Source organism: Coregonus clupeaformis, chromosome 29 (assembly GCF_020615455.1).
Source record: "Coregonus clupeaformis isolate EN_2021a chromosome 29, ASM2061545v1, whole genome shotgun sequence".
In the NCBI taxonomy this organism is placed as follows: domain Eukaryota; kingdom Metazoa; phylum Chordata; class Actinopteri; order Salmoniformes; family Salmonidae; genus Coregonus; species Coregonus clupeaformis.
This window is the reverse complement of record NC_059220.1, coordinates 10685537-10712280: the sequence shown is the minus strand read 5'-3', so window position 1 is coordinate 10712280 and position 26744 is coordinate 10685537. Positions and strand designations below refer to the sequence as shown.

General features: G+C 44.8%; 1 protein-coding gene across 1 annotated transcript in view; it reads left to right on the top strand.

The window, feature by feature from the left end:
* The first annotated feature begins 285 nt into the window (after window positions 1-285).
* LOC121544658 (pleckstrin homology domain-containing family H member 1-like) overlaps window positions 286-26744 on the top strand; it is a 43092-nt gene continuing 16633 nt past the window's right edge. The window contains exons 1-20 of the mRNA XM_041854691.2: window positions 286-482; window positions 1026-1246; window positions 12294-12356; window positions 12591-12740; window positions 12971-13054; window positions 13245-13326; window positions 13753-14354; window positions 19345-19479; window positions 19651-20100; window positions 20251-20329; window positions 20733-20824; window positions 20937-21084; window positions 21240-21379; window positions 21656-21766; window positions 22188-22274; window positions 23315-23476; window positions 24689-24769; window positions 24898-25077; window positions 25513-25624; window positions 25954-26066. Coding sequence (XP_041710625.2) covers window positions 464-482; window positions 1026-1246; window positions 12294-12356; window positions 12591-12740; window positions 12971-13054; window positions 13245-13326; window positions 13753-14354; window positions 19345-19479; window positions 19651-20100; window positions 20251-20329; window positions 20733-20824; window positions 20937-21084; window positions 21240-21379; window positions 21656-21766; window positions 22188-22274; window positions 23315-23476; window positions 24689-24769; window positions 24898-25077; window positions 25513-25624; window positions 25954-26066 — 3111 coding nt within the window. The 5' untranslated portion in view covers window positions 286-463. The remainder of the gene's footprint in view (window positions 483-1025; window positions 1247-12293; window positions 12357-12590; window positions 12741-12970; window positions 13055-13244; window positions 13327-13752; window positions 14355-19344; window positions 19480-19650; window positions 20101-20250; window positions 20330-20732; window positions 20825-20936; window positions 21085-21239; window positions 21380-21655; window positions 21767-22187; window positions 22275-23314; window positions 23477-24688; window positions 24770-24897; window positions 25078-25512; window positions 25625-25953; window positions 26067-26744) is intronic.

The window sequence follows — 26744 nt, the reverse complement described above, 5'->3', positions numbered from 1 at the left end:
CACATTCAGAGCTCTGTCCATTCACACTCTCACACATTATTTTCCCGTCTTTCTTTGCCTAGCTAGGCTATAACTCACACACACACAGCCCCCCCTCCAGCCTCCACATCCATGATGGGACTGTCATGCAGAAAGACACTATTGTGCCGGCTTGGATCCTGTTTCACTCCTGCCCTGTAATTAAGAAGGGATTGCCTAGCTGGGCTGGGCTGGGGAGAGCTGGGTTGGGGGCTGGGGCTGGAGATGGGGGTGGGATCCAAGCATTTCATGGCTTGGCTATGCCTCGGCAACACATATTCCAAAGCTAGGGAGATCTTGATGAGGGACTGATGCTGGGGGTGGGGCACAGGGTTAGGAATTATTAGGTGATTTGGTTAAAAAGCAGAGCCTGCCCTGCTGTGTGTGTAGTGAGAGAGCGACAGTTTGAGGTTCAAAGAGGAAACGTGTATTTAACTGTGTCATCATGAAGTCATCGCTGAGTGGTGAGTGTTTGTTTTTCTCACATTGTCCCACTGAGTCATGGGAAGTGAAGTAGGGATGAGTTGTGAGGTGAAACACTCTTTGCCCACAAAGATCTTCAAAAGGGTTTTCACTTTTTTTACACTTGTTTTCACTTGATTTCACTTGTTTTCACTTGATTTAACTTGTTTTCACTTGATTTCATTTGATTTAACTTGATTTAACTTGTTTTCATTTGATTTCACTTGATTTCACTTGCTTTCACTTGTTTTCACTTGATTTCACTTGTTTTAATTTGATTTAACTTGATTTAACTTGATTTCACTTGTTTTCACTTGTTTTCACTTGTTTTCACTTGTTTTCACTTGATTTCACTTGTTTTCACTTGTATTCACTTGTTTTCACTTGATTTAACTTGTTTTCACTTGATTTCACTCGATAAAAAAAAAACGTTAAAAAAGTTACACGTATTGTAACTGTTTGCTGCTCCATTCCCGTGTCCTGGCTCTGGCTGTGTGTGTGTGTGTGTGTGCAGTGTGTATTAATCACTGTGTGTTGTTCTGCAGGTTCGGGTCAGTCGGTCGGTTACCAGTCGACAGGGTCCATCCATCCAGCGGACAGCGGTGCGGTCAACATGGCGGACGTCTTGGAGAGTGGCAGGGCGGGTGCAGGCTCTGTAGTAGGAGCGGGCAGCGTGGATTGGCAGAAGCGTTGCGTTGCCCTGGAGATGCAGCTGCTCAGGTTCCGTCTGCAGGCGGGGAAGATCCGAGAGCTGCTGGCCGAGAAGGTGAGAGAGAGAGGGGCATCATGGGGAATGTAGTACTATCTAAGGGAAAAGTCCCAGCAAACACACAACCTCCACACAACGTTGACTCCAAGTTGTGGGCATCAACGTCATGTGCCAATGCTACTTTGTACTGTCTAAGGCAGTGTTTCTTCATCCTGGTCCTGGGGACCCAAGGAAACACACATTTTGTTTTTTTTACCTGGCACTACACACCTGATGCCACTAATCAAGTCATTATCAAACCTGTGACTAGTGGAATCAGGTGTGTAGTGCTAGGGCAAAAACAAAAATGTGCACCTTCTTAGGTCCCCTAGACCAGGATTAAGAAACCACAGGTGTAAGAGGAAAGTAAGAACTGTAGTGCAAATCTATTTTAGCATCACAAATCATAAAGTATGGGATTAAGTTTTCCACCCACGGAGCAGCCTTGCCAATGTTTGTTTTGACCTTACATTGATTTGATGTGCATGAATGAACTGTATTGCGTTATTCACCGTTTTACAGCCAACAGACCCACACAGTGTTGGAACTGGTAATGCTATGGTGACATTTCTCTGTGCTGATCTAGTAGAACAGTAGGCTGGTTTAGGAACATGATTTTCATTGGGCTATTCCTCCTCCAGTTGTGACACTGACATAAAATACTACCTGTGATTGGCCACCTAAAACCTCCCTCCTTCTATCCCCTGTTCCTACTTCTAGACTCTGTCAGTCATGCTGCATTGACCTCTGTGTTGCAACAAACGGTTAACTGTCTGGTCCTTGGCAGACAGCCCTGCACGAAAGCAAGGAAACTACTGACTCGTGTGAATGAGTGCCTGAGTGAAAATACAGGTGTGTCCCCGTGTGGAAATAGGCTTTCTCTAGATTGGTCCAGTTTCTCTACAGTACGTGTTCTGAGAAAGATCCTCATAAAAGAATTCCAGGAACAGTATAGCAACATTTACGAGGGATCATTCTTAGAATGTTGAATTGTAATTATTATTATTATTATTATTGAATTGTAACATTAAATTAAAGTTTTCCTTTGACGTTGTCAGAATGTCATGCTTGTTCCGAAACATTCTAATAATGTTCAGAGTAACGTTGTTAGTAAGCAACCAAATGTCAACCAAATGAAACTCACTTTGTTCAGGGACTGCTTCTTGCTAGCTGCTATATATATGGGGTTTTCACTACTCATAATAAAACCAATTATCTTTGCATTGTTTTGGTAAGGAGGATTGTCATGGTAGATCATTCTATAATAGATATATACTGTATATTATACAGTTGAAGTCGGAAGTTTACATACACTTAGGTTGGAGTCATTAAAACTTGTTTTTCAACCACTCCACACATTTCTTGTTAACAAACTATAGTTTTGGCAAGTTGGTTAGGACATCTACTTTGTGCATGACACAAGTAATTCTTCCAACAATTGTTTACAGACAGATTATTTCACTTATAATTCACTGTATCACAATTCCAGTGGGTCAGAAGTTTACATACACTAAGTTGACTGTGCCTTTAAACAGCTTGGAATATTCCAGAAAATGATGTCATGGCTTTAGAAGCTTCTGATAGGCTAATTGACATCATTTGAGTCAATTGGAGGTGTACCTGTGGATGTATTTCAAGGCCTACCTCCAAAATCAGTGCCTCTTTGCTTGACATCATAGGAAAATCAAAAGAAATCAGCCAAGACCTCTGAAAAAAAATTGTAGACCTCCACAAGTCTGGTTCATCTTGGGAGCAATTTCCAAACGCCTGAAGGTACCACGTTCATCTGTACAAGCAATAGTACGCAAGTATTACATTTTTACATTTTAGTCATTTAGCAGACGCTCTTATCCAGAGCGACTTACAGTTAGTGAGTGCATACATTTTCATACTGGCCCCCCGTGGGAAACGAACCCACAACCCTGGCATTGCAAGCGCCATGCTCTACCAACTCAGCTATAAACACCATGGGACCACGCAGCCATCATACCGCTCAGGAAGGAGACGCGTTCTGTCTCCTAGAGATGAACGTACTTTGGTGCACAGCAAAGGACCTTGTGAAGATGCTGGAGGAAACAGGTGCAAAAGTATCTATATCCACAGTAAAACGAGTCCTATATCGACATAATGAGATTAATATCTTCCTAAAGCATGACCCTGAGGACATAATGAGATTAATATATTCCTAAAGCATGACCCTGAGGACATAATGAGATTAATATCTTCCTAAAGCATGACCCTGAGTACGTAATTAAATTAATATCTTCCTAAAGCATGACCCTGAGGAGTGCAGACTGCTCTGTCATGTGACTCTGGTCAATGGGGTCACCTAGAGAGGCAGTCAATAGATGGCAAAAGGCTACTGTCTTTGAGTGCACTGCATTAAACATGATTTGTTGGGTTAGTTTGTTGATTTCCTAATACTGTAAGGAAGCGTGTGGAGCCTACAACCATAGAATGAGGACAGGGCAAGGGACGCTGGAAGCTGTGAAATAAGCTGTTGGACTGGAAGATTAAAGAGAAAGGACTATATATCTCTCTCTCTTTCTCTCCCACCCCCTCTTCTCTTGACCATCTGTCCTTTTGTAACAATTTAACCCCTGGATGTCCAATTAATGATTGAGCTACAGCTTTTCACTACTCTATGAACAGTAACAACAGCTCTCACTAACCATCAACAGCCATATCACTAACGGTTAATGATTATAGTCAGTCTCAACTGAAACACTGAGGTAGATGGTTGGGGGAGAACAGCTCTCTCTCTCTCTCTCTCTCTCTCTCTCCTCTCTCTCTCTCTCTCTCTCTCTCTCTCTCTCTCTCTCTCTCTCTCTCTCTCTCTCTCTCTCTCTCTCTCTCTCTCTCTCTCTCTCTCTCTCTCTCTCTCTCTCTCTCTCTCTCTCTCTCTCTCTCTCTCTCTCTCTCTCTCTCTCTCATTAAGACAGTATAGCAGTATGGCTAACCTGCTGACCAGCAGCAGATTTCTGAGGCTTTGCAAAAAGGTGTAGAATGCAGGTATAAAGTACAAAGTCATGGGAGGATGCTTAGCTGCCTGTGTGTTACTGCTAGCTGCATTTTCAGGTTTCACCATGTGTTTACTTAGAGTTGTCAGATAGTAGTAGTAGTAGTAGTAGTAGTAGTAGTATGTTTATTTCTTTATTTGGATCCCCATTAGCTTTTGCAGAAGCATCAGGTACTCTTCCTGGGTTCCACAAAAAACACAAAACATGACAAGTAACAAAACACTGATAGACAAGGACAGTCACACAAATACAACTAAAAAATGTTTGTTAGTGTGTCTGTGTGTTTGTTAGTGTGTCTGTGTGTTTGTGTGTGTGTCTGTGTGTTTGTTAGTGTGTCTGTGTGTTTGTTAGTGTGTCTGTGTGTTTGTTAGTGTGTCTGTGTGTTTGTGTGTGTGTCCCCTCACAGTCCCTGCCGTTCCATGAGATGTTGTTTAATCAGATTTTTAAAGGCCATTTTGCTGTTTTTGGAGATGGAAGGGAGTTCGATGCAAACATGGCTCTGTGTAATACCGTGCATTGCTATGAATTCATTTTGGACTTGGGGACTGTGAAGAGACCCCTGGTGGCATGTCTTGTGGGATATGTATGGGTGTCTGAGCTGAATGTTATTTGATTGTGCAGACAATCTGGAATTTTCATCACAGTAATATTTCTCATGACAACTAGAAGAGAAGCAGTATATTAGTATATAGTATACTTCCCCAGAGTCATATGAACTCGTGGATACCATTTTCATGTCTCTGTGTCAAGTATGAAGGAAGTTAGAGGTAGTTTTGCGTAGTGACTATGGTATCTGCTAGCAGGGTATCTACTAGCATGCTAGGATATAACATAGACTTTCAATGATTATGCTAACGCTAGCGAAACTGCCTCTAACTTTCTTCATACTTCATACACAGAGATAAAAATGGTATCCACGAGTTCATCTGACTCTGGGGAAGTAGATCAAATCCCATATCCCTTTAATCTCTCGTTAACCCTTAACCAGGAAAGACTGGCATGCATGTTGTTCATGTTAGTTCCCGCTCAGCCCAGTCAAAACTGTTCGCTGCTCTGGCACCCCAATGGTGGAACAAGCTCCCTCACGACGCCAGGACAGCGGAGTCACTCACCACCTTCCGGAGACATTTGAAACCCCACCTCTTTAAGGAATACCTGGGATAGGATAAAGTAATCCTTCTATCCCCCCCCTCCCCTTACCCCAACCCAAACCCCAACCCCCCCACCTTTTATGCACAACTCCAGTTGAGGTTTAGGTCTTAGAGAATGTTTTGAACTAAATACAATGCTTTTAGTTTTAGATGTATTTAAGACCAGTTTATTATTAATCACCCATTCTGATACAGACTATTGGATAAATAACTCTGCAACCATGTGATGTAAAGCCATAGCAAGTGAGTTTCTTCAATAACAATTTATGATCAATAATATCAAAGGATGCCCTGAAATCTAACATGTCAGCTCAAACTATCATCTTATTATCCATTTATTTTAACCAATCATCTGTCATCTGAGTCAGTGCAGTAAAAGTTGAGTGCCCTTAACTTGTTCTCTGAAAAATAGCATTGTATTTGGTCAAACACAATTCTCTCCATCAGTTTACTGAGAACAGGCAGCAAACTGATTGGGCAGGTGTGCTTTAATGTTTTTTGGTAGTGGAATTACTTTAGCTTCCTTCCACGCCTATGGACACACATACTCCTTTAGGCTTTGGTTAAAGATATATCAAAATAGGGGTGACAATACAGTCTGCTACCATTATCAATAGTTTCCCATCAAGGTTGTCTATACCTGGTGGCTTATCATTATTGATGAATAACAAACGTTTTTCCACCTCTCCCACACTAACTTGGCCAAATTCAAAACAGCAATCTTTTTTCTTCATTATTAGATTTTTTTTATACTCAAATATGATGGTTCACTGGTTAATGTTGTCATTTCACTTCTACGTTTTTTCACTTTACTAGTGAAATAGTCATTGAAATGATCGGCAATATCGAAAGGTTTTGTTATAAATGACCCATCAACTTCAATGAACGATGGAGTTTAATTGGGTTTTCTGCCCATGATATCATTTTAAGGTTCTCCAAAGTATTTTTCCATTGTGCTTTATGTAATTTATCTTGGTTGGGTAATATAATTTCTTATTTTTGTTAAGTTTAGTCACAACATTTCACAATTGACAGTATGTCAACCAATCAGCTGAGCAGCCTGACTTGTTGGCCACCTCTTTTGCAAAACATTTTCAGTTCAACATCAATCCAGGGTGCTGTAACAGTTCTCACAGTTAATTTCTTAACAGGTATTAACAGCACTGTTGTCTATCACTGAGCTATCAGCTGTTAGTGGATGAGATGACCCGCTGTCTGTCTCTCGTCCAGTCTGTTATCCTTCCTGTCACTATCTCTCTGTCTGTCCACCTCCCTCCCTGGATACTATCAGCCCCCCGTGGATTCCTCAATGTAGAAAGGAGAGAAGTGTCATTCCTGCCTTACATCATTACTACTCCTCTCTGCTTAACCTTCTAAACACTTTTGAAAGGGAAATGTAGGCCATTTTGATCTTAATAACTTAAAAACTGAGCATTTTAAATGATTAGATTAATCTTAGACTCTATGCTCTTACAATTGAGTAGCTTGGTGAAATATGACAGCTTATTAAATGCAGCAGTAAGCAGATTCTGAAGTCAGTCAGAGTGAACAACAGTTTCTGGATACTTGACATAGTTGTCTCATGCCTGGTCAGCACCTGTTGATCCCTGTGGTAACCAGGGGGGCTGGAGACGGGCACAGAGCCCTACAGACACACATGCACGCACACACACACACACTTACGGCCATATACACACACACACTTAGGGACACACACTTAAGGACACACACACACAGACAAAGACACATAAAACAGACACACACACACAGTACTGTGTCAGCCGTCAGCCTACGAGGAACTTATACAGCTCAAGTCTCAATCCCATGACCTCTGACCTCTAACCTCTGACCTCCTCTGCTTTCTAACTTGGATGTGCAAGCTACTTTAATGGAAATAATATTTTATAAGTACCGCCTACGGCCCTTAGTTGTCATCTTGGCTTGCTAAAAAACTTGCTGAGAGACTGTATGCTAACCATTTTTAGGGTTAAAGGTTAAAGTAAAGTGGTGAAGACTTTTGTTTACTCCTCTGACTCCTCTCCCACTTGGCCAGGTCTTTTGACCTTGAGGTGAGGAGTCATTCAACCACTAACCACCACCAACAACCTCCTTCCCTGTGTTCTCCATCTCTACCCTAGCTTTAATCAGTGTTATTCTAGGCGTGAGTGACTGAGGCAGTGTCCTAAATGGCATCATATTCCCTAAATAGTGCACTACTTTTGATCAGAGCCCTATGAGCCCTGGTAAAAGAAATAGTGCCAATTGGGATGGACCCTGAGTGTCCAACTGGTGTGAGTGGATTCCCGGAATCTGTTCTGTGCCCTTTGGAGTTTATGAGCAATGGAAGTAGAATGCTTCTAAACAATGTCCTTTCCTCTCCTCTCCTCCTCTCTTCTCCTCTCGTCTCCTCTCTTTCAAGCAGTGGGATTCCATTAGTGTGTTTGTCCCTCTTACAGGTTACTGAACTGAACCTGAGGGAAGAGAGGACATGCTGGGTCACACTGTGTGTGTGTGTGTGTGTGTGTAAGAGTGAGTTTCCAATGCCCTCCTTTTGAGAGGGGATTTTAAGCCTTCCCCGTCACAATTGCTACTTTTAATTAAACCTTAGACAAACTCAGCCACTCCACTCAGAGACGCTGCCATGCATAGGTTCAGGCAAGACACATCCTGCAATGTACTGTAGGCTGGCTGTACTGTAGGCTGGCTGTACTGTAGGCTGGCTGTACTGTAGGCTGGCTGTGCTGGCTGGCTGGCTGTGCTGGCTGGCTGGCTGTACTGGCTGGCTGGCTGTGCTGGCAGGCTGGCTGTACTGCAGGCTGGCTGTACTGTAGGCTGGCTGTACTGCAGGCTGGCTGTACTGCAGGCTCGCTGTACTGCAGGCTGGCTGTACTGTAGGCTGGCTGTACTGGCTGGCTGGCTGTACTGGCTGGCTGGCTGTGCTGGCAGGCTGGCTGTACTGCAGGCTGGCTGTACTGCAGGCTGGCTGTACTGCAACACGATCTCATAGTTTCCCTTTCGAAATTCAACATATTAATAATTTTGCGTGCTTACAGGGTTAATTCTGCGTGGTTACAGGGTTAATTCTGCGTGGTTACAGGGTTAATTCCACATGGTTACAGTGTTAATTCCACGTGGTTACAGGGTTAATTCCACGTGGTTACAGGGTTAAAACAGAAACAAGTCAAAGATGAACAGTTTAGGCATTCATTCTGAGTGGTTAAGGTTAGGGCTATAGTTTGGGGAAGGCTTGAAACAAAATAATAAAAAACTATGCGCTATTACCATCAAGTATCATCAAGTATTTTCATAGCTTGCTATAGCATTGTGAACTGCGGTAGGGCAGTGGTCTGAGCAGCATGCTTTGGCTCCGAGCATCATGAGTTTGCACCCAGTGGCAGGCAATTGTTTATCTTTTTTTTTGCCAAGGAAGGCATATATCGACGTTCTCAGGACCTTTTCAAACGTCAGAAATCGAAGTCTATTTCTAGTGATCAGGCTGGTAGGCTAGCACGGACTCACTTCCTGCATAGTACTGTAGGCTAGCACGGACTCACTTCCTGCATAGTACTGTAGGCTAGCACAGACTCACTTCCTGCATAGTACTGTAGGCTAGCACAGACTCACTTCCTGCATAGTACTGTAGGCTAGCACATACTCACTTCCTGCATAGTACTGTAGGCTAGCACAGACTCACTTCCTGCATAGTACTGTAGGCTAGCACAGACTCACTTCCTGCATAGTACTGTAGGCTAGCACAGACTCACTTCCTGCATAGTACTGTAGGCTAGCACAGACTCACTTCCTGTATAGTACTGTAGGCTAGCACATACTCACTTCCTGCATAGTACTGTAGGCTAGCACACAGACTATAGACTACCATGGTGGACAGACATGTCTCAGCTATATTTATGGTAACACACACACACACACACACACACACACACACACACACACACACCAGCTCAGTATAGGGAAATGTCTGGCCCTGCTCCACTGGAGGATCAACTTAGTTTCAGGTGGTTTTCCTGGAAACCCTCTGATGACCTTGCCTGATAATGTTCAATGACTCATTATTCAGTATGACTACATGCTGTGAAGAGGAATGTCTGAGTTGAATGGGTTTTGAGGAATGGGACTCAAGGTTGACAAACCAAGGTTCCTCCCTCCTCTACTCGCTCTCCCCTCTCTCCCCTACCACCCACAGTCACTCGCCGCTCACCTTTCAAATATCCTGTGAGGGGGACGACGCTTACAGTTTTTCTCAATTGCTAAAACACTAAACCCTATTGTCTGAACCAAATGCTCAGTTGCCTGAACCCACTGATTGAATCAATCACTCTTTTGGCAAAACCATAAGCACTTTTCACCTGTTTAGACATAACTTGCCAACACATTTTCATTGTGATGCACCCGTGCTGCATAATGGTGAGCACAGGTGACAAAAGTCAAACACAATTAGAGCACAGGTGTCACCACTTGAACACAACAACTCAAAATTGATCACACTTGTGGCTAATGATGTGAGGAACATATACAGTAAGCCAGTTCAGAGAGCACTGGTTTGTGAGGCCCTACAATGGATAGAAATCTGAGAGGAAGAGTTTGTGTGAGAGGAGGTCGAGGTGGTCGAGGTGGTCAGCGAAGACAAAGAACAGTAATATCTGATGAAATCAGAGCTACTGTGATTGACCATGTTCTTGTCCATGGTATGAGCATGAGGGAGGCTGGACAAAGGGTACAACCAAACATCAGTAGATTCACTGTGTCCACCATAATCCGAAGATTTAGAGAAGAGAACAGGTAATTACCTTTTTTTGACATTATAGTACAGTATGTAAATGTTGACAGCAATTACTGTATGACATACTATATACTGTACCACAGTATACTGTAAGTAAATATATGTTTCAGTACATCACTGTACCAATGTACTGTAGTATTGTAATGGAGGGTTGGTCTAACTGTTTGTAGGCCTAGTATTCCATGTATATTTTTTGTAACTCCATGTTCTCTTTTTGTAGAATTGAAAGACTGCCACATGGGGGTGGGAGGACAGGTATGTTCTCCCCACACCAAGAGACCCTAATTGTTGATATGGTCCGTGAGAACAATGCCATTAAACTGAGCGAAATTCAGCAGAAGATCATTGAGGACCATTTAAATTTTGAGGGTATCAACAGTGTCAGCCTCTCTACTGTTGATCGTGTCCTCAAGCGCAACAGACTGCGCATGAAACAGCTATACAGAGTGCCCTTTGATCGCAACTCAGACAGAGTCAAAGAGCAAAGATTCCAGTATGTACAGGTTGGCATATATCCAGACACATTCAATGTTGATTACTCTAAGTAGTGATTTACTGTAGTGGCCTAAATCACTTTTTCCGTATCACTTACAAAACTATATCTATTTCTACAGAGGGTTTTTCAACTGGATGCAATGGAAAGACCCCCATCAATACATCTACATGGATGAAGCTGGGTTTAATCTCACCAAAAGGAGAAGGAGAGGCCATAATGTGATTGGCCATCGGGCCATTGTTGGTGTTCCTGGGCAGCGTGGTGGCAATGTCACATTATGTGCTGCCATCAGCAATCATGGGGTTGTCCACCATCATGCCAACCTGGGGCCCTACAACACTCACCAGCTCCTCATTTTCCTCAATCACATGCGAGATGCTTTGTTAGGGCAGCAGGATGAGCATCCCATCTATGTTGTTGTTTGGGACAATGTGAGTTTTCACAGAGCCCTCCAGGTTAGAGAGTGGTACAATATGAACCAAGGTTTTATCAATCTTTGCCTTCCACCATACTCCCCTTTCCTAAACCCCATTGAGGAATTCTTCTCCTCATGGCGGTGGAAGGTATATGAACGCCAACCTTACACCAGGGTAAATCTCCTGCAAGCCATGGGACTTGCCTGTGGTGACATAGGTGTGGAGGCATGCCAAGCCTGGATACGGCATGCCAGGGGGTTTTTCCCCCGTTGCCTGGCCAGACAAAATGTGGCCTGTGATGTGGATGAAGTCCTGTGGCCTGACCCAGTACGGAGACATGATGCTGTGGCTGAGTAATGCACTTATTTGTATATTTGTGTACTTTATTTTTACATGGGCTTACTGTACACAAGTGGCAAACGCATAAGATTTCTGTTTGTTTTTACAAGTGCTACATGTAAATGCACAAGATTTCTGTTTTGTCTTTTTGTACAAGTGCTAAATGCACAGTTTTTTTTTGTTTTGCAACATGCATTTAACCTACAGTGAACAATAAACATTTATTTCTCCAGCTTCATGTCCTGAGCATTGTGTTTTCTATTTTTCTACGTAGTGTTTAGTGACTGTTCAGTAGTGTTTTTTATTTTGATTGACTCGGGGCACGATTTGACAACATAGTTCAGTTTTGAGCACAGATTGAACTGTTTTGAGGTGAAAGTTTGGTTTTGCAAGAAGAGTCTGAGGTTTTGTGAATGTAGCTTGAAAATTGGGTTTTGTGTTCACAGTTAAGAGAAAAGGAGAGCAGCTTTCAAGAAATGTGTCTTAGCAATCGAGAAACTGTAAGAACTATTGTAGTGGGAAATTAGTACGTGTGTGTGTGTGTGTGTGTGTGTGTGTGTGTGAGAGTGCATGCGTGTACTGTGTGTGTTACAGACCATAAATATAGCTGAGACATGTCTGTCCATCATGGTAGTCTATAGATCTAACAGAGGAGTGTGTGTGCTAGCCTACATTGCGCACACACACACACACACACACACACACAAACACACAAACACACACACACACACACACACAAACAGACACACACACACTGGATTTTCCCGTGACCCCATTCAACCCCATACTGAGACAGCTGACCCGTAGGAAGAAGTAACCATGGCAACCCTTTTGTCCCCTAGATGCAGGAGCTGGAGCTGAGGGTGACAGAGTCTGACCAAAGGGCTGAGAGCGCTGAGAAACAGGTACAGTACAGTAACAGTCTGCCAACCACATTTTACAATCACAGCTTCTTTAGGCTCGAGTAGCTGCAGCTCTCTCTCGCTCTCATAATTTCTGCACTTCCCTCTCTATAACAGTTGAGGCTCATCTTGCAAACTTGATTTAGTCTCCTCCTACTGATGGTCAAAGAAAGAGTCCATTTATTCCCATCTATCGTGTGAGTGTGTGATGTGAGCATAGTTGATGATGTATTACAGGTCCATGTCATGGAAGAGAAGCTGAAATCTGCAAACATACAACCCAGCGAATCAGAGAACTTGTTGTACAGAAGGTACCAGGACCTGACCAATCAGGTGCAGGAGAAAGATGCAGTGATAAAGAGATTAGAGGTGCAGCTGGAAAAACAGGTATGGAAGTTATAGTGTGAGACCCAAATGGTATCCTATCCCCTTTATAGTGCACTACTTTTGACCAGAGCCCTACGGGCCTTGGTCAAAAGTATGGCACTATAAAGGGAATAGGGTACCATTTGGGACACAACCATAGATAAGAAACATACATGTCCATTCGCGTTCATAATATGTACTGTAGGTTATGATGAGTCACTAACCATAAACCCTGTTTTCTTGGCCTCTAGATCTTAGTCAGAGCCCAGGAGGCTAAGATTATTGAGGAGAAGGCTGCTAAAATCAAAGACTGGGTTACGTTTAAGCTACGAGAGGTAAGCGTAGCTCAGATAAAGTATGTACTGTGACATATACATCCTATAGGGACCAGCCACGTCAAAGATGAATCTTTCTTTGCATTATCTTAACTCAAACCCAAACACAGCTTATGATCAGTTGTTTTAAGACAAAGAGAACAGTTAACCCCAAACTGTCACTAATTGTCATCTTCTTTCTGTGTTTCAGATGGAGATTGAGAACCAGCAGCTGAAGATGTCTAACCTGAAGCAGGCAGAACAGATTATGATGCTGCAGGACAAACTGCAAGGTGATCCTGATCCTCCTTCCACCACAGATGTACAAAAAGCCTGGGAACTTTAGTTAATCTACCCAGCACCTCACCCTCTGAGAGTACCACACTCCATTTTAACAAACCAACACGATGCTAGCCAGCTGTTGTGACAGCATTAACAACTATCATCACAGTTTTCAGTTGTTATCCACCTAAAGTCATGCAAATGGCCTGGTTGAAGTGGCGTAGGATCTGTACGAGTGGGAGTATCTAGATGATGAAGAGTAGGGGGCCCAGCACAGAGCCCTGCGGCACACCACAGTCTATGTTACTTTGATAGTATCAGAGCCTTATCACCTTAGTGCTAGATAGTAGTCAAGTGTGGGCCTATGTTCTACAGTACATGTTGTGATATCGTCAAAAGTTGCTGATGTGACTATCTTTTCCCCTCTTGTCCAATAGCTCTCCTGGAGAAGCATTCATCTCCCCTACCCCCCACCTCTCCATCCACAGACACCCACCAAGTACCCTCTACCCCTCTGTACCACCCATGCTGTCCTGGGACCCCGCCTGCCCAGGAGGAGACAGGCTGGGGGATACAGACATGTCCAGGGGACAGAGCAGAGCAGCCCTGTAAACCCAGAGGGGACAGAGGAGACGCAACAGGCCACGGCACTGTGACAGTAACCCTGCCAGACACTCCCTCTCTGGGCAGCAGGGGCAGGGAGGCTGGGGCTGGACCTGGTAGTCCTGTTCCAACCACTGGAGGTCAGGACCAACCAGAAGGTGGCGCTACTCCCAGAGATCACTCCTCGGACGAGCTCAACAGCAGGTTCCGCTCCCAACGTCTCCACTCCTCCTCCTCTTCCTCTTCCTCCTCCTCATCTTCCTCCGCCTGTGAAACAACCCACGGGGGTCCCAGGACCCCTGATATCCCTACATCCACCTCCACCCCCAAAAACCCTCTCCTCTGCCGCTCTCCATCTAACTCCCATCCCTTCCAGGCCCACACCCAGCCCCTGGCACTACCCTCCCATACTGGGACCAGCATGACCCTACCCAAGGTGTGTTCAGTTCTATGTATGTATGTATGTACAGTGGGGAGAACAAGTATTTGATACACTGCCGATTTTGCAGGTTTTCCTACTTACAAAGCATCCAGATAATCACATTGTATGATTTTTAAGTAATTAATTTGCATTTTATTGCATGACATAAGTATTTGATACATCACAAAAGCAGAACTTAATATTTGGTACAGAAACCTTTGTTTGCAATTACAGAGATCATACGTTTCCTGTAGGTCTTGACCAGGTTTGCACACACTGCAGCAGGGATTTTGGCCCACTCCTCCATACATACCTTCTCCAGATCCTTCAGGTTTCGGGGCTGTCGCTGGGCAATACGGAGTTTCAGCTCCCTCCAAAGATTTTCTATTGGGTTCTGGTCTGGAGACTGGCTAGGCCACTCCAGGACCTTGAGATGCTTCTTACGGAGCCACTCCTTAGTTGCCCTGGCTGTGTGTTTTGGGTCGTTGTCATGCTGGAAGACCCAGCCACGACCCATCTTCAATGCTCTTACTGAGGGAAGGAGGTTGTTGGCCAAGATCTCGCGATACATGGCCCCATCCATCCTCCCCTCAATACGGTGCAGTCGTCCTGTCCCCTTTGCAGAAAAGCATCCCCAAAGAATGATGTTTCCACCTCCATGCTTCACAGTTGGGATGGTGTTCTTGGGGTTGTACTCATCCTTCTTCTTCCTCCAAACACGGCGAGTGGAGTTTAGACCAAAAAGCTCTATTTTTGTCTCATCAGACCACATGACCTTCTCCCATTCCTCCTCTGGATCATCCAGATGGTCATTGGCAAACTTCAGACGGGCCTAGACATGCGCTGGCTTGAGCAGGGGGACCTTGCGTGCTCTGCAGGATTTTAATCCATGACGGCGTAGTGTGTTATTAAGGGTTTTCTTTGAGACTGTAGTCCCAGCTCTCTTCAGGTCATTGACCAGGTCCTGCCATGTATTTCTGGGCTGATCCCTCACCTTCCTCATGATCATTGATGCCTCACGAGGTGAGATCTTGCATGGAGCCCCAGACCGAGGTTGATTGACCGTCATCTTGAACTTCTTCCATTTTCTAATAGTTGCGCCAACAGTTGTTGCCTTCTCACCAAGCTGCTTGCCTATTGTCCTGTAGCCCATCCCAGCCGTGTGCAGGTCGACAATTTTATCCCTGATGTCCTTACACAGCTCTCTGGTCTTGGCCATTGTGGAGAGGTTGGAGTCTGTTTGATTGAGTGTGTGGACAGGTGTATTTTATACAGGTAACGAGTTCAAAAGGGTGCAGTTAATACAGGTAATGAGTGGAGAACAGGAGGGCTTCTTAAAGAAAAACTAACAGGTCTGTGAGAGCCGGAATTCTTACTGGTTGGTAGGTGATCAAATACTTATGTCATGCAATAAAATGCAAATTAATTACTTAAAAATCATACAATGTGATTTTCTGGATTTTTGTTTTAGATTCCGTCTCTCACAGTTGAAGTGTACCTATGATAAAAATTACAGACCTCTACATGCTTTGTAAGTAGGAAAACTTGCAAAATCGGCAGTGTATCAAATACTTGTTCTCCCCACTGTATGTATGTGTGTATATACACTACCAATCAAAAGATTGGACACCTACTCATTCCAGGGTTTTTCTTTATTTTTACTATTTTCTACATTATAGAATAATAGTGAAGACATCAAAACAATGAAATAACACATATGGAATCATGTACTAACCAAAAAAGCTTTAAACAAATCAAAATATATTTTATATTTGAGATTCTTCAAAGTAGCCACCCTTTGCCTTGATGAGCGCTTTTCACACTCTTGTCATTCTCTCAACCAGCTTCATGAGGTAGTCACCTGGAATGCATTTCAATTAACAGGTGTGCCTTGTTAAAAGTTAATTTGTGGAATTTCTTTCCTTCTTAATGCATTTGAGACAATCAATTGCGTTGTGACAAGGTAGGGGTGGTATGCAGAAGATAGCCCTATTTGGTAAAAGACCAAGTCCATATTATGGCAAGAACAGCTCAAATAAGTAAAGAGAAACGACAGTCCATCATTACTTTAAGACATGAAGGTCAGTCAATACGGAACATTTCAAGAACTTTGAAAGTTTCTTCAAGTGCAGTCGCAAAAACCATCAGAATGTTTTTCCAACAGTCTTGAAGGAGTTCCCACATATGCTGAGCACTTGTTGGCTGCTTTTCCTTTACTCTGCAGTCCAACTCATCCCAAACCATCTCAATTTGGTTGAGGTCGGGGGATTGTGGAGGCCAGGTCATCACTCTCCTTTTTGGTAAAATAGCCCTTACACAGCCTGGAGGTGTGTTGGGTCATTGTCCTGTTGAAAAACAAATGATAGTCCCACTAAGCGCAAACCAGATGGGATGGCGTATCGCTGCAGAATGCTGTGGTAGCCATGCTGGTTAAGTGTACCTTGAATTCTAAATAAATCACAGACAGTGTCACCAGCAATCACCCCCACACCATAACACCTCCTCCTCCATGCTTTACGGTGGGAACTACACATGCGGAGATCATCCGTTCACCTACTCTGCGTCTCACAAAGACACTTGGTTGGAACCAAAAATCTCACATTTGGACTCATCAGATCAAAGGACAGATTTCCACCGGTCTAATGTCCATTGCTCGTGTTTGTTGGCCCAAGCAAGTCTCATTCTTATTATTGGTGTCCTTTAGCAGTGGTTTCTTGGCAGCAATTCGACCATGAAGGCCTGATTCACACAGTCTCCTCTGAACAGTTGATGTTGAGATGTGTCTGTTACTTGAACTCTGTGAAGCATTTATTTGGGCTGCATTCTGAGGTGCAGTTAACTCTAATGAACTTATCCTCTGCAGCAGAAGTAACTCTGGGTCTTCCTTTCCTGTGGCAGTCCTCATGAGAGCCAGTTTCATCATAGCGCCTGATGGTTTTTGCGACTGCACTTGAAGAAACTTTCAAAGTTCTTGAAATGTTCCGTATTGACTGACCTTCATGTCTTAAAGTAATGATGGACTGTCGTTTCTCTTTACTTATTTGAGCTGTTCTTGCCATAATATGGACTTGGTCTTTTACCAAATAGGGCTATCTTCTGCATACCACCCCTACCTTGTCACAACGCAATTGATTGTCTCAAATGCATTAAGAAGGAAAGAAATTCCACAAATTAACTTTTAACAAGGCACACCTGTTAATTGAAATGCATTCCAGGTGACTACCTCATGAAGCTGGTTGAGAGAATGCCAAGAGTGTGCAAAGCTGTCATCAAGGCAAAGGGTGGTTACTTTGAAGAATCTCAAATATAAAATATATTTTAATTTGTTTAACACTTTTTTGGTTACTACATGATTCCGTCTGTGTTATTTCATCGTTTTGATGTCTTCACTATTATTCTACAATGTAGAAAATAGTAAAAATAAAGAAAAACCCTTGAATGAGAAGGTGTGTCAAAACTTTTCACTGGTACTGTATATATACACCACATGACCAAAAGTATGTGGTAACCTGCTCCTCAAACATCTCATTCCAAAATCATGGGCATTAATATGGAGTTGGTCCCCTCTTTGCTGCTATAACAGCCTCCGCTCTTCTGGGAAGGCTTTCCAGTAAATGTTAGAACATTGCTGCGGGGACCTGCTTCCATTCAGCCACGAGCATTAGTGAGGTTGGGCACTGATGTTGGGCGATTAGGCCTGGCTCGTAGTCGGCGTTCCAATTCATCCCAAAGGTGTTAGATGGGGTTGAGGTCAGGGCTCTGTGCAGGCCAGTCAAGTTCTTCCACACCGATCTCAACAAACCATTTCTGTATGGACCTCGCTTTGTGCACAGGGGCATTGTCATGCTGAAACAGGAAAGTGCCTTCCACAAACTTTTGCCACAAAGTTGGAAGCACAGATTTGTCTAGAATGTCATTATATGCTGTAGCGTTAAGATTTCCCTTCACTGGAACTAAGAGGCCTAGCCCGAACCATGAAAAACAGCCCCAGACCATTATTCCTCCGCCACCAAACTTTACAGTTGGCAATATGCATTGGGGCATGTAGCGTTCTCCTGGCATCCGCCAAACCCAGATTCCTCTGTCGGACTGCCAGATGGTGAAGCGTGATTCATCCCTCCAGAGAACGCGTTTCCACTGCTCCAGAGTCCAATGGCGGCGAGCTTTACACCACTCCAGCCGACGCTTGGCATTGCGCATGGTGATCTTAGGCTTGTGTGCAGCTGCTCTGCCATGGAAACCCTTTTCATGAAGCTCCCGACTAAACAGTTCTTGTGGTGACGTTGCTTCCAGAGGCAGTTTGGAACTCGGTAGTGAGTGTTGCAAGCGAGGACAGACGGTTTTTACGCACTACGCACTTCAGCACTCGGCGGTCCCGTTCTGTGAGCTTGTGTGGCTTACCACTTTGTGGCTGAGCCGTTGTTGCTCCTAGACGTTTCCACTTCACAATAACAACACTTACAGTTGACCGGGGCAGCTCTAGCAGGGCAGAAATTTGACGAACTTACTTGTTGGAAAGGTGGCATCCTATGACGGTGCCACATTGAAATTCACTGAGCTCTTCAGTAAGGCCATCTACTGCCAACGTTTATCTATGGAGATTGCAATGGCTGTGTGCTCGATTTTATACACGTCAGCAATGGGTGTGGCTGAAATAGCCGAATCCACAAATTTGAAGGGGTGTCCACATACTTTTGTATATACAGGTATAGTTATATATATATATAAATATCTACAATGTAGAAAATAGTAAAAATAAAGGAAAACCCTTGAATGAGTAGGTGTGTCCAAACTTTTGACTGGTAGTGTTTATATATATATATATATATATATACACGATTCTTGTTACTGTTTGACTGTGCCTATGTGTGATGGTCGCTCTGGAGCGTGATGTTATCAGTCAGTAAACTTAGTTGAACTTGAACCACATCAATCAGTCAATCAATCAATCAATCAATCAAATATCAATCAATCATGTAATCTATCTTTGTTTGTGAACTAACAGGTGCGGACGCCTCTGACCCCCCGAGACAGCATCCAGCTGGTGAAGAAACACTACAGTCAGCCCCAGCCTGGAGGTCTGGACTGGCTGCACCACCTCAATGTCCCCAGAGACATCATGACTGCCTCCAGCACCCAGGTAAAGGGGGGAGCATGCTCAACGTTATCTTGTTGTGTAAAAACAGTGATTGGGTGCTTAAAGTCAACAGTCGGTCACGTAACAACGATAAAAGGGTACCCGGCTGCGCTCACTTGATGTAGTTGCAATTGAAGTAACAATTTATTTTATTTTCATCTTTGCACCCTGCAGGGCCCTGCGTCTCCCTCCACCTGCAGTCACTTCCTGCAGGGCCCTGCGTCTCCCTCCACCTGCAGTCACTTCCTGCAGGGCCCTGCGTCTCCCTCCACCTGCAGTCACTTCCTGCAGGGCCCTGTGTCTCCCTCCACCTGCAGTCACTTCCTGCAGGGCCCTGCGTCTCCCTCCACCTGCAGTCACTTCCTGCAGGGCCCTGTGTCTCCCTCCACCTGCAGTCACTTCCTGCAGGGCCCTGCGTCTCCCTCCACTTGCAGTCATGTCCTGGTGGAGACAGATATAGATGACGGGCTGCCTGACGGTATGGAGGGGGTGGTAGAGGAGGCCGGGGCAGATGGTCCTCCCCAGGAAGGTGTGTCGTTTGTTGGGTTGGCTGAGGATCTGGAACTGCTGGATCGGGAGGTCCTGAAACCCCCCACCCCGCCTCTGCACCGCTTCCCCTCCTGGGTGAGTGAGTGAGTGCTGGTGGTGGAGTGTTCTTTGCCATAGTCTCATATGTGTGTGTGTTCCTGTTGAGTTATTGTGAGCAGTCAAAGTAATGTTACAAAACACACACACATACACTCATGCTTACACAATTATATATGTGCTCTACAGGAGAGCCGTATCTATGCGGTGGCCAAGTCAGGGATGACAGTATCAGAGGTGACCGCAGGAGCCAGAGGTCCTGGTCCAGGTGAGTTACCTACCCTGCTGATGTTTCCTCACGAGAAATCAAGGAAATGCAATTGGGATTCTCCCTCTGTGTCTGTGGGGGATACATTATGGGGTCTGTCAATGCTCCTTTTGATGTCACATCCTCCTACCTGAGGAGGCTAAGTAACACCTGTGCAGGTGTGATCTAGGAAGCTTTAAGGAGCTCTTTAAATAGATGTGTAAGATCAGAACCCTGCTTTTTAATCAGCTGTGATGAAAGGATAGGACGCACACACAGTAAGACAGGCTATAATTAAGCAATAAGGCCAGGGGGGGTGTGGTATATGTGTCTTATATACCATGGCTGTCAGCCAATCAGCATTCAGGGCTCGAACCACCCAGTCTATAATTATCATTCTCTCCACATCACATGATTTCTGCAGGATCCAGTTTACCACAGTACCCCGCTGCAGGACCATTTACTCACCTGATTTACAGGAACATCACTGTGCCAGTGTATACCACCCTGAAAGGGGTAAGTACCCTACTCTATAGCAGCTCGAACTGTGACAAACTGACAACAACATATCAACTCCCTATGGACTGTGGTATGTGCCAAGGAATATCTATCTCCTGTCTGTCTGCAGAAAGCCACTCAGATCAGCAGTGTGCCCCTGCATGAAGATGACTCTGGTTCGGAGGATGACAGTGGCTCTCTGGCCAGCCTCAGGACCTCCACCCTGGGCCCAGACAGGAAGGGCAGCACCCCCGGGAGCCCCCGCGCCGTCAAGAGGGGTGAGAGGGTTTACTTTACTTTAATTCACTTTTTTTGCACACTTTAAAAAGTACAACATAAAATATAACACAAGGTACGTGCAAATAAGACCATCAGCTGTGAATCACCTGAATGACCTGTTCCTGTTTTGACTTCTGACCTTTGATCCCTCCAGGTGTGTCCATGTCTTCCATCAGCTCTGAAAGTGACTATGCCATCCCTCCTGATGCCTACTCCCTGGACTCTGACTACTCTGAGCCAGAACACAAAGTCCAGAGAACATCCTCATACTCCTGTGAGAGCCTGCGAGAGCCTGTGAGTGACCATTTACAGTACGATATAGTGCAGTACGGTACCATGCACTAGCCACATTAGAATATAAGATACAAGGACCCCTTCTACTTCACTGTTGATTCACTAGGAGTATTCACACTACTGAGCCGAACAGAGCCAAGCCAAACCGGGTGTACTGAGCAGCTGTAAAGGACAATGTGAAAAGAAACTATCCAAGCCAGCAAAGTATGGTTCAGGTTGGCACGACACTGTGAAAATGGTAAGTGAGTCATGTGCTGTGTGTGTCCCCATATACAGGAGATGCTGGAGAAGTCAGGCTACCTGCTGAAGATGGGCAGTCAGGTTAAAGCCTGGAAGAGACGCTGGTTCATCCTGAGGAATGGAGAGATCTTCTACTACAAGTCTCCAGTGAGTCTCCACGCGTCATCACTATCTGCTTGATTACTATCTTCTTCTCTGACAGAATTATTCCAGAACTGCAGGTGGCAGTAAATCAGCAACCTTGGCTTTATACATGTTCAAACAACACACACTAGGTGGCAGTGTGCACACTTTCAGTTTGTTTGCCAACTCATAGAAGTAGTAGAAGAAGAAACTTGACTACTTCAAAATGGAGATGGCCTCTGACGCTACCCATGCTCTCACAGACATCATAATGGGACCGATACAATAATGCAATGTCTATATCTAAGTCTATGGCTGAATCCGTTTAGTTACAACTGGGGTTGGATCGAAAACGTACAGGATGGTAGCTCTCCAGGAACAGGGTTGGAGAGCCATGGTTTATTCTGTATTGCCAACTCCTATGGTCTTTGTCCTGGTCTTTCAGAGCGATGTGATACGGAAGCCTCAGGGTCAGATGGAGCTGAACTCTTCCTGTCGGATCGCCCGTGGAGAAGGAGCACAGACCTTCCAGGTGAGTGACAGTGAAGTGCAGTGGAGGCTGCTGAGGGGAGGACGGCTCATAATAATGGCTGGAATGGAGTCAATGGAATGGTATCAAACACATCAAACACGTGATTTCCTGAGTGGCGCAGTGGTCTAAGGCACTGCATCGCAGTGCCAACTGTGCCACTAGAGATCCTGGTTCGAATCCAGGCTCTGTCGCAGCCGGCCGCGACCGGGAGACTCATGGGCGGCGCACAATTGGCCCAGCGTCGTCTAGGGTAGGGGAGGGAATGGCCGGCAGGGATGTAGCTCAGTTGATAGAGCATGGCGTTTGCAACGCCAGGGTTGTGGGTTCGTTTCCCACGGGGGGCCAGTATAAAAAAAAAAAATGTAATCACTAACTGTAAGTCGCTCTGGATAAGAGCGTCTGCTAAATGACTAAAATGTAAAATGTAAATGTAAATGTTTGATACCATTCCATTGACTCCATCCGGCCATTATTATGAGCCGTTCTTGGCTCAGCAGCCTCCACTGGTGAAGAGGGGCTTAATCTACTGTTACTGCTAGTTCAGCCACTTTCACCCCCAGAAGTAAATTGACTTAGCTAGTTCGCTAGAGCACGCAACATTTGGTTGTAGGTTCAGGGATTATCGGTATGCACACGCGCACACACACGCGCACGCACACACATCCTGCCCTCCCACCCCTAGCACCAAACTGGGTAAAAAAGAACGTTGCAGCCTATAATCTTCTCCTGTTCTAGTCTTATCCTGTTCTATTCTTCTCCTGTTTTAATCTTCTCCTGCTCTAATCTTCTCCTGCTCTAATCTTCTCCTGCTCTAATCTTCTCCTGCTCTAATCTTCTCATGTTCTAATCTTCTCATGTTCTAATCTTCTCCTGCTCTAATCTTCTCCTGCTCTAATCTTCTCCTGCTCTAATCTTCTCCTGCTCTAATCTTCTCCTGCTCTAATCTTCTGTTCTATTCTTCTCCTGTTCTATTCTTCTCCTGCTCTAATCTTCTCCTGCTCTAATCTTCTCCTGTTCTAATCTTCTCCTGCTCTAATCAGTTGATAACAGAGAAGAAGACATTCTTCCTGACGGCTGACTCTCCCAACATCTTGGAGGAGTGGATCAGAGTTCTACAGAACATCCTCAAGGTCCAGGCCAGCAGCCACGTCGCCATGGAGACCACCGCCGTCAAACCCACCGTGAGGGGCTGGCTCACTAAGGTCAGGGGTCACTGGCTCACTAAGGTCAGGGGTCACTGGGCTGGGGGCCTAAGATATGAGGGTTATGGAGATGAGAAACAGACAACATGTTTAGGGGGATTGGCCTGAGCAAGACGAGGTATAGAAGTGCTTATTTTGATCACATAATGAGGGGTTCATTGGGATGTAAGCAAGGTGATTTGTAGATCAGTGATTCTGGACATGATCTTGCTCAGGCCGATCCTCTCAAAAAACACAGTTTTAATGGAAGCTTTTAACTTGCCTTTTTAATGGAAGGACAACTCTTATTACAAAGGAAATACAAAAATACAGCTATTCTCTCCCAATATAGAGATCTATTATATCAAAAATACAGCTATTCTCACCCAATATAGAGATCTATTATATCAAAAATACAGCTATTCTCTCCCAATATAGAGATCTATTATATCAAAAATACAGCTATTCTCACCCAATATAGAGATCTATTATATCAAAAATACAGCTATTCTCACCCAATATAGAGATCTATTATATCAAAAATACAGCTATTCTCACCCAATATAGAGATCTATTATATCAAAAATACGTTTCTTATTAGGACACCGTAAAGTTTAAACTAGCCATTCTTCCCACTGTAACAAAAAGAGACTGTCACAGATTGACGGAAGGCTTTCACTTCAGGCAGATTCCTGGACAGCTAATTCACGTTGTGACACGGCTAGAGTTAGGACCCCTTACTGATCAGGGGATGATGATGTTTGAGTGATACCCCCCCTCCTCTACAGAGGTGTATCTGTCAGTATGGTTGAGACTGGGGCTAGGAGACCCTCTAAGATCACAGGGGTGTGTGTGACGGCTGACTGACAGATGAACCCTCTCTTCCTGTAAAGAGGCTTTGATCTCTACACTATGACGTTATGCACCTCAGAGCTCTGTAGTGATGTACTGTTGGTTCACTACCTCTCTCTCTGCATATTTGACCTTGGACCCTGATGAAGAGATGTACAGCTAGGATTATGAGTCATGAGATGTAGCCAGTAGTCCACACACCCGCTCTCTACTGCCGCCTATTGTTCAAATGAGAAATATGCTATACAGTCAGTGGTATTGAGTCTATAAACCTCACATTGACTCTCTCTCTCTCTCTCTCACTCTTTCTTTCTCTGTCTGTCTGTCTGTCTGTCTGTTTGTCTGTCTGTCTGTCTGTCTGTCTGTCTCCCTCTCTCTCAGGTGAAGCATGGCCACTCTAAGCTGGTGTGGTGCTCTCTGGTCGGCAAGGTGTTCTATTATTACAGAAACCAGGATGACAAGGTTCAAATTCCTTATTTTCTCCTCCTAAATTTACACTCATTATGTCACCCTCATTACTGTTGACAGTCTGTATCTGTAGTATAACTGAATATCATTCTCTAACTGTGTGTGTGTGTGTCACGTCTCAGCTCCCCCTAGGCCAGCTGCGGATGCGTGAGGCGGTGGTGAAGGAGGTGGACAGGTCATGTGACTCGGACGAGGACTACGAAGCCGGTGGGCGTGGCTTCTTGTCATCTCACTGTACCCTAGTGGTCCACCCCAGAGAGCAGAGCCCCACCTACCTGCTCATAGGCACCAAGCAAGAGAAGGTACGTCACCCCTAAACTACACCACCCATAAACACCCTCACCTACCTGCTCATCAGCACCAAGCAAGAGAATGTACAGCACTCTAAAAATACACTACCCAAACAACCCACAACCAATTCTAAAACCAGTATTTTTAATGTATAAAGAATGAAAGGTTACATCTCAGCTCTGTTCAATGACACATTTCACTACAATGGGGTATGAGTAAACCTTACTTCGGACCTTTTCCTATGAAGATTGATAATTGGCAATATTATGTAAATGAGTACAATACAACTCACAAAATGTGCACATATTTAATGTGCAGTATGATTCGTAAACAGGAAAATAAATGCTCAAATATTGGCACTTATCTATCTCCATATTTCCCTTAATTGTAAGTTACAACCCACTTACCTGTTTCCATTTTCCCCTCCCTCCATCCTTCCTGTCCAGGACACCTGGCTGTACCACCTGACAGTCGCGGCAGGCAGCAGTGCCAGCTTCAAGGTGGGCACAGAGTACGAGCAGCTGGTCGGGAACCTCCTAGACGTAGAGGGAGATCCAGGTAAGACATCTATATTCATCTAATCAATCAATCAACTCAGTCTGTCTGTCTGTCAACACAAAGACAAGTACGGTACATGAGAAGGTTAATGTCTCACAGGGCAACAAGGACTGCCTTGAAGATAGACCAGTGGTTGCCAGACTGGTCTAACACGTGCTATACTGTATCACACAAGGTTCCAGATTCAGTCAGTAGCTCTTTCATGTTATTTTCAACCAGGACAGACTACTGAAATCTCTTGATGCAGTCTGCAATCTGTAGATGGTGTTTATGACTGGGCTCTAGTAAGGCTGTTCCTGGTAAATCTGTGTGGGTGTGTGTTCTCTCAGACTCTGCGTTGTGGAGGAGTGAGGCTCTATGTTTCTGTAAAGAGGGCCTGCGCTCCCCTCTCACCACTCTACCATCTGAAGCTCTGCAGACTGAAGCCCTCAAACTCTTCAAGGTCGGTCCCTTTATTACTTACTCTTCCTTTGTGTTTCTACAAATCCTTCTCTTTTTCTCTTCTCCTGTCTGCTGATCTGAGGCCCCCAGCCTCACTGTCTGTCTGTTAGGGGCATCCCCTTTCTGTCCATCATCCCCTCCTCTCCTCTTGGATGCGCTCCATGCGCCTCTACCCTACCGCCACACAGATCAAAGCCTCGGTGTAGGGGCCCTCTTGGATGCACTCCATGCCCCTCTACCCTACCGCCACTCACAGATCAAAGCCTCTGTGTAGGGGTCCCCGGCTCATTAGAAGTGTGGAAGAGAGATAATGATTATCTCCTGTGATTGAAGCTAAGCGTTCCTCTAGTCCTTGTCCTTGTTGGGAGGTCAGAGACAGTTTCTGTGGATGTAATAGTGGGAGGAGGTAGTGGGACAGACAAACAGCACAGTGGGAGTGGGACAAGGACAGGGAAAGGGATGGGAAGTAATGAAGTGGATCTGGAGGAGGATGGACCTTGACCTTGATATATCCTGTTCCTCTCTTTTCAACTCGGCCTCCCAGTCCGCCTCACCCCTCCCCTTCTCTCTATGCTTCAGTGAGCTCTTCCTCTTCCCCATATGTTGGGTTGCTTTTGTCTGATTGGTGCTACATACAGTATGTAAATGAATAGAGTTCACTCACAACCCTTTAAAGTCT